Source organism: Volvox carteri (genome assembly GCF_000143455.1).
Source record: "Volvox carteri f. nagariensis unplaced genomic scaffold VOLCAscaffold_4, whole genome shotgun sequence".
Taxonomy (NCBI): Eukaryota; Viridiplantae; Chlorophyta; class Chlorophyceae; order Chlamydomonadales; family Volvocaceae; genus Volvox; species Volvox carteri.
This window is the reverse complement of record NW_003307547.1, coordinates 1247407-1255064: the sequence shown is the minus strand read 5'-3', so window position 1 is coordinate 1255064 and position 7658 is coordinate 1247407. Positions and strand designations below refer to the sequence as shown.

General features: G+C 61.1%; 1 protein-coding gene across 1 annotated transcript in view; it reads right to left on the bottom strand.

Moving 5' to 3' along the window:
- VOLCADRAFT_87034 (uncharacterized protein) overlaps positions 1-7658 on the bottom strand; it is a gene marked incomplete at both ends in the record, with an annotated part of 18622 nt that overhangs the window by 1054 nt on the left and 9910 nt on the right. The window contains 10 exons of the mRNA XM_002946707.1: positions 616-1050; positions 1307-1535; positions 2047-2065; positions 2948-3422; positions 4044-4389; positions 4939-5075; positions 5133-5189; positions 5763-6352; positions 6538-6563; positions 7147-7220. Coding sequence (XP_002946753.1) covers positions 616-1050; positions 1307-1535; positions 2047-2065; positions 2948-3422; positions 4044-4389; positions 4939-5075; positions 5133-5189; positions 5763-6352; positions 6538-6563; positions 7147-7220 — 2388 coding nt within the window. The remainder of the gene's footprint in view (positions 1-615; positions 1051-1306; positions 1536-2046; positions 2066-2947; positions 3423-4043; positions 4390-4938; positions 5076-5132; positions 5190-5762; positions 6353-6537; positions 6564-7146; positions 7221-7658) is intronic.

The window sequence follows — 7658 nt, the reverse complement described above, 5'->3', positions numbered from 1 at the left end:
AGAGGGGGCGGGGGTTAGTTAGACAGAAAGAGAGTGGAGGAGGGGAGAGGGCGGGATGGCAGATGTGGATGTGGATGTGGAAAAAGAGGAAAGCCTCCTTCAGCTCCAAAAGAGTTGACATGGGGGAGGACAATGTATTAATGTATTTGTGTAGTTATGTATGTGTGTATGTATGTGGTGATGGGGGAGTGTGCGCGCGACGGGAAAAGACGGGACGGCAGAGCGGACAAAAATGCGGTAACCGAAACAACCGCCAGAGGGTCCTCCTTCTCACCTCCTCCCCGCGCCATGCCGACTGCACATACCCTCCCCTCCCCTCTCCCCTCTCCCCTCTCCCCTTGACGGTCGGCCACCCTCTGTTTCCACTTGCACCATCACCACCATCACCACCACCACCACCACCACCACCACCACCATCACCACCACCATCACCACCATCACCACCATCACCACCATCACCACCATCACCACCATCACCACCATCACCACCATCACCACCATCACCACCATCACCACCATCACCACCATCACCACCATCACCACCATCAACCATAATTGCCTCCCCCTCCCCCCCCTTTCCCCCCCTTTCCCCCCCTTCCTCCCGTAACTTCTTACTTTGAGGGCTGCCAGCAGCGCCGGCTGTAGCGCCTTGAGGCTGGCGAACCTAGCCGCCACCGCCGCACTCCGCGACAGCACCGCCACCGCCGCCACACTCCACAGCAGCTGATGCGCTGCCTGATCAAGCAACGCTACGTCAGGCAACTCACCGTTGCTGCTCTGAAGAACCCCCCAACTGCTGCCGCCCCCCCCGGGACCGCCGGCGGCGGCCTTGGGCGACGATCCCTGACCGCCGCCACCGCCCGTTGAGGAGGAAGATGGCGGTACGACGGGCCCGGTGCTGCCGCCGCTCTGCCGTACACAGCGAGCCAGCAGGTCCGCCGCTGCCGCCATGACATCGAGCAGCGCCGCCGCCAGGCCCTCCACCGCAGCCAGGGACGACGCGCCGCTACCCTCGAGTCCTTGAACCAGCGCCGCCAGCACACCCACGGCCTTTTGGCCGGGCCCCCGGTTCGGGAGAGGCGCGTCGCAGGGTTTGGGCACGGGGGTATTTTGTCACGGGGGATTTCAAAAGAAAAGGAAAGGAAGGGAGGGGCTTCCTCTCAGCATCACCCTCCTCCACCCCACCCCAGCGCATCCGCGGGCCCAACCAACCCACTTCCCCACTCCCACTTCCCCACATACAACCAATCACCCACCCACCCACCCACTCCCACCCCCAGCCCCTTCCCCCCCAAAAACATCCGACCTGGGTTCTAATCCCCATGTCCAGCGCCCCCGTCGGCCCGGCCGACTGCCCTCCCGCCGTCGGGCTTCCCTGGACCTGTCGTATCACCGCCACCAGGCTACGTGGTACGGCGGAGGCGCCCACTGCCGCCGCCCCCCCTGGAGAGGCCACCAGCACCCAGAGCGCCTGAAGGCCCAGACTGAGCCCCTGGGGACCGCGACCCCCCTCGCGGACCAGGGAGTCCAGTGCGCTGGGGGAGGGGGGGAGGAGGGGAGGAGGAGGAGGAGGAGGGGGAAAGACGAACCACGTGAACGAGTGAAGCTGCTGCCAAGGGGGGAAAAGAGTGCACAAGCCGGAAGCAGAACTGACACCGGGGGGAGGTGGGGGAGGTGGGGGGGGAGGTAAAGAAAGCCCGGAGAGGGGCAAACAAAGGGGAAATGCGGTTCAGGAGCCCCCGACTAGGCGGACCTCAAGCTGGGACATGGACATGGACATGGACAACATGGCAACACATGACATGGATTGTGGAGGTGGCGCGGGAGGTAGCGGATAATTCAACCCCAGAAACCCCTTGCTCTAGCGCAAAAAGCCGAGGTACAAAACAAATTCTACCAATTGACATGCAAAAAAATTTGCCATTGACAAATTGTACCGATTGACATCCTTTAAATCAATAAAAACTTATAAATATAGCAAAAATGAAAAGAAAAGTTATTCAGTATGAATCCTCCCCCTCCTCCTCCCCCTCCCTCCCACCCTACTTGATGAGTCCGCCGCTTCCTGCCCCCGGGGGCGGCAGTAGCGACCGGGCGGTGTGAGGCGCCAGGGCCACCACCAGCTGCGCCCCCAGCACCCGGACGTCCACCGGGCCGCCGGCCCCACCGGGAACTAGAGAGCCGCTGCTGGCCAGAGACAGGGACAGCTGGGGGGCGCCTGCGCGTGCGTGTGCGTGTGCATGTATGTGTATGTGTATGTATGTGCGTATGTATGTGTGTATGCGTGCGTGTGTGCGTGCGTGTATGCGCGTGTGTGTATGTTGATGGGGGGAGAAAGGGGGAGAAAAAGGGAGGGGAAGTGAGGGGGAGGGAAAACGGTGAGGTGATGGGCGGCGTGGCGGCGACATGGGAGGACTAACTCTTAAGGACACGCGCCGTGTATGCAGAACGTACGACGCATTAAGACATGTCGAACATACATACATGTACGACACATGTTGACGTGCCGTGCACATAATGCACAGGCGCGAAAGCGCCATTGCGGGGGGGCGATAAATGCTTCCTTCGGGGTCTCACGTCTCAGCGACCGCGGCCCCCCCCCCGAGCAGCACACGGATATGTATACGCGTTGCAAGTAGCGCACTTGCCTCTTACGTCCCATCACATACATACATACATACATGCGTACATATACCTTCACACACAGAGAAACAAGGGTACGGACGTTACTCGTCTGCCGTCTGCCATACCCCCCCCCCAGTTCCTTCCTGTGGCTTAGTCCAGTAATCCGCATCAAGCGCGGGCCCCCCTCCCCCGTTTCCACACGCAACGGAAAGTAATTTAAACACGAGCAGGGGAGCATATACACACGCAAAAACACACAAACACACAAACACACAAACACGCAAACACACAAACACACACGCATATTGCGCCACACCCGCACCTCCAGGCCCTCCAGCACCCTCCCCAGCGCCCCGAGCCGCCTCCGAACTCCTTCGCGGCTCCCCCAGCGCTCCAACCCCCTCAACCCCCCCTGCTCCACCCCCTCCACCCCCCCCTCCTCCCCCTCCGGATATCTGAGACGGCGGCAGCTGCGGCAGGTGCGGCAGTTGTGATGACTGCTGGCTTGACCCGGGGCCGGGGCCTTGGTTCCGAAGTCCACCTCCCGCCTGCTGCTGCTGTTGCTGCTGCTGCTGCTGCTGCTGTTGGTGTGCTGTCGTTGTCGTGGCCCCCCCATGGGGCCCCCCAGGTGCCTGTCCTTGTCCCTGCGGAGCTTGTTGGCCTTGACCTGGCTGCTGCTGCTGCTGTTGTTGTTGCTGCTGTTGGGCTTCCAGGAGGGCTCTCAAGGTGGCCACCGCGTCCGCCTCCAGCAGGGCGTCCAGCGCCTCGGCCAGACGTGGGTGGTTGGCCAGCCGGGCCTAGGGTGACGGGCGAGGGGGGAACACGAACCACTGAACCACAATTGAAGCAGATACCAGAGATACATTTCCCGGCACTGCAGGATTGGACACAGGTACTGCGTCAGGAATATATACATATATATATATCCCTGACGACAATATATATTTGTATGTTACGGGGCGAGGAGAACAAGACCGCTGCCGTTGCTACCGTTGCTTTAGTTACGGACACACCCGCACTTGTGTGCGGAACTTGTAACTTGTAATTTGTAACTTGTAACTATAGTTACGTAACAGCGGCCGTATTACAACGAACCTTAACGACTACCTGACGAACTAACGGGCTTTTGTTGAGGCTCATAAGCGTGTCTTGGCTCGTTTGTGCCGTACGGCAGTACTACAAGCCCAAGAAGCATATACAACACACATCATCGAATTTGTGGGCCCTATATGCCGATACATGTCTCTACTGATGTCGCGGATAGGGCGGGCTGCACAGGCGCCCGGGGGGGCCCCCACATACACATACACACATACACACATCCCACGCAACCACTGCTTTGGGTCTTTCCCCCCATCAGGTGGTGGATATCATTACCCCCATTGGAACCCCAGATAAATACCGCTCCGCAGTAGCACCTGCGTCCAGGTGCTGTGTGCCAGCTGTAGCAGCACCTCCAGCGCCGTCAAGCTCGCTTCCGCGTCTAGCTGTAGCCGGTCCTGAAGCTCCGCTACTACGCCATCGGCGCCGCCGCCGCCGCCGCCAGCGCCGCCGCCAGCACCGCCGCCAGCGCTACTACTGCCGCCGGCGCCGCTACCGGCGGCCGGCTTGTCTAACCGCAAAACGCTGGCGGCAGCAGCGGCGACGGACACGCCAACACCGACGCCGCCGACGCCGACGCCGCCGCCGTTAACGGCATCTACGAGGGTGCCTGCAGCGGCGGCGGTGCCGCCACCCGCCAGAAGTCCCATGACGTCCAAAAGCCTTCAAACGAAAAAAGAAGGATGCGGGGTGTGGTGTACGGCGGAGTCGTAAACAGCGTTTCACCGGCCTTCCTTCCTTCCTTTTTTTTCCTGGCTAAGGGAGACGGGGATAGAGCTGCAATACCGCGGCCGGAGGGATGTGGGGATGTGGGCCGGGTTGCGCACAGCCAATGCCTCACCCACCACCCTTTAAAAAACACAACTCAAGAAGCTGAACTGACTTTCTTACATTACCACCACCACCATCATCATCATCACCACCAGCGTCACAATCACCACCCACCATCACCACCACAGCTAATCAAACTCCTGACAACCTCATCAGCCAGACCCTACTGGCCGCGCACACGTCCTTCAATCCTCCGACCGCAACGTCCCCCCTTCCAAAACATGCCATGCATGTAACGCCGCCACGCCGCCACACCTACAGACAGCGCCCCCACGCCGCCACTGTGGCCCCCCCACATAACGGGCGCCTCCCCCTCCAACGCCTCTAGGCAGCACCAGCGCCTCCGTTGGCGGCCGCGTTCATCATCGTCATCCTTCCTACCTGTCCAACAGCTGCGGCAGGGTGAGCGCCAGCACCGCCGCCATCTCCTCAGAGAGGCCCATGATGGTGGCGACCACGGCGGTGGCGGAGGTGCGCTCAGGGGGAGACTCAGAACGGACCATCAGCTTGCAACACACCTGGGAGGAGGTGGGGGGGGGAGGGAGAAAAGGGGTAAGGACGGTAAGATGAACCACCAAGTGAACAGAAGTGAAGCTGATGCCTCCTTGGAGGATATATAGACTCTGATACGGCTGGAGGGGGAAGGAGGGGGGAGGAGGGGGGAGGAGGGGGAAGGAGGGGGAAGGAGGGGGAAGGAGGGGGAAGGAGGGGGAAGGAGGGGGAAGGAGGGGGAAGGAGGGGGAAGGAGGGGGAAGGAGGGGGAAGGAGGGGGAAGGAGGGGGAAGGAGGGGGAAGGAGGGGGAAGGAGGGGGAAGGAGGGGGGAGGTGGAAGGAGGGGGAAGGGGGGGGAGGGGGCAGATGATGTGTGTGATGATTGGAAAATGTGTGTGTGTGTGTTTTAGGGGCTGTTAGGGTTGTGCGGGTGCGCGGTTGAAAAGGGTGTGTGGTGCGGTATGGCTTTAGAGGTGTGCTGAGTTGGTTGGTGTTGGGGGGGAATGCGGGTAGAGGGAGGGACGGGGAGACGGGTTTGGAGGGGGATATAGAAGAGGGAGATACGAGTAGGAGAGACAAAGGAGGAGGTGCAGAACCCTCCTCCATACACGCGTGTACGGCTCGTCTGAAATACACACACATAAACATACACACACACATAAACACACACACAAGCACACACCAACACAACCAGCCTCGCAGTTCTTCCCCACCTGCACAACGCGCCTCAAAACCGCCGTGTGCGGCTCGCAACCAGCACCGGAGCCGCCGCCGTCACGGGGGGTGCTGCAGGCCGTGGAGGTGGAAGTGGAGCCCCCAGCACCCCCGGCGGCCTTGCCGCCAGCGTACGACAACATGACCACGTCACCCAGCGGCGGCGGCAGGGGCTGCGGCAGCGGCGGCAGCGTCCCAGCCAGACGACTTAATCGAGCACCACCAGTACGACAGGAAAGCGGCTCCTGCCGCTGCTGCTGCTCCCGATCCTGCGATCCGACGATGCCGCGAGGGTCTCCAAACGGCGGCGGCGGCGCCGCCGCCGCCGCCGTACGAGTCGCCGTACCAAGCTCCGCCTCAAGCTCCGCCAGCAGCCCCGGCACCGCATCCGCCAGCTCCGCCTCGCTGCGCGCTGTGACCGACCAGTACCCCACAAGACGCTGCAGGGCACGTAGGGCATGGCGGCGGATGTCGACGACCTGGCAGGGGCTGGCGCGCTCCAGGGGCCCCGCTGCTCCGGATGCGTTGCCAGCCGCCGCCGCCGCCGCCGCCGCCGCCGCAGGACCCCAAAGGAGCGCCGAGACGCCGTCTGCAAGGTGCAGTTTTTTACGGCATGTACGGACAGGTTTTATGGAGGAGGGTGCGGGAGGGAGACATCCGGTGAATTGCCCCGGAAAGGCGAAGGGCCCAGTAAAAAAAAACGTTCAGATTTCCACTTTGACACTTCTCAAGACAAGGCCTTTCCGGGTGATATTTGGCTTTTTTTTATTTTACCTTTGTAGGCGGCGTGGCAGCCGCAGCTGTGTGTGTGTGTGTGTGTGTGTGTGTGTGTGTGTGCGTGTGTGTGTGTGTGTGTGTGAATTTGGGCAGCGGATTTGTACCGCTGTTACCCGAGTGACTGACTAACTGATTGACTGGTCGACTCTCGTCCTCCCCCCCCAAAAAGCCCCCCAAAGCCCCAAACAACTTCTAGCAACTGCGAGCTAGGTTCTGCCGTCTGTTGGAAGGGAAGGGCAGCTCACCCCATACCTCACCTCACCTCACCTCTCCCGCAAAACACGAACAGCTCTCACCACACCCACCTCCCCTTCTTCTCACCCTGGCGCCATTCCCATTTCTTCACGAAAACATCACACAACTCTCTTTACAGAAATTCAAAGCCATCATCTCCACCACTCCACCGCTGGAGTATTACACTGGAGTATTACACCCTGAAGCAATCCCTCCATGTGTGAGACTTTCTTCTTCTCCAAAAACAACAATTAGATACCCCGCGGCTCAGTTTGTGTTTAAATACACAAACATACACTCGCCATACACACACACTCTCCATACACTCCATACAGACACACACAAAAGGTTGCTGCTGCCAGCGATCCGCACCTGTTCCAGCCGAAGCCGAAGCCGAAGCCGAAGCCGAAGGTGGGCCATGTGAGTACCTCCGCCGGCTGGTGGGGCTGAGAGGCCGACCCCCCCCCGGGTCAGGAGAGGCAGCGGCGGAGGAGCTGTCGCGCAGGCGGCCACTGCTCAAGTGGCTCACCAAGGAACCCGCGACGGAGGCGGCGCAGCTTGTCTGGGAGGGCGCCGTGCAGCCGCCGCCGCCACCGCCGCCGCCGCCGCTGCCGGCGGCGCCGCCACCTGCTGCTGTCACTGCTACCGCTGCTGCCCAGGCGTCCTGCAGACTTGGTTCAGTCGCGAGCTTGAACAGCGGCAGGGACTGCTGCAGGGGGGGCACGAGATGAAGGCGGTGAGGGGGGAGGGGGGAGGGGGGAGGGGAGGGGAGGGGAGGGAGGAACTATATGTAAGGAAATCAGGAATGCACTGCCGGAGGGCATCCAAAGTCCAAAGGGGAAGGGGAAGGGTTTGGGGGGGAAAGACGAACCACAAACGAGTGA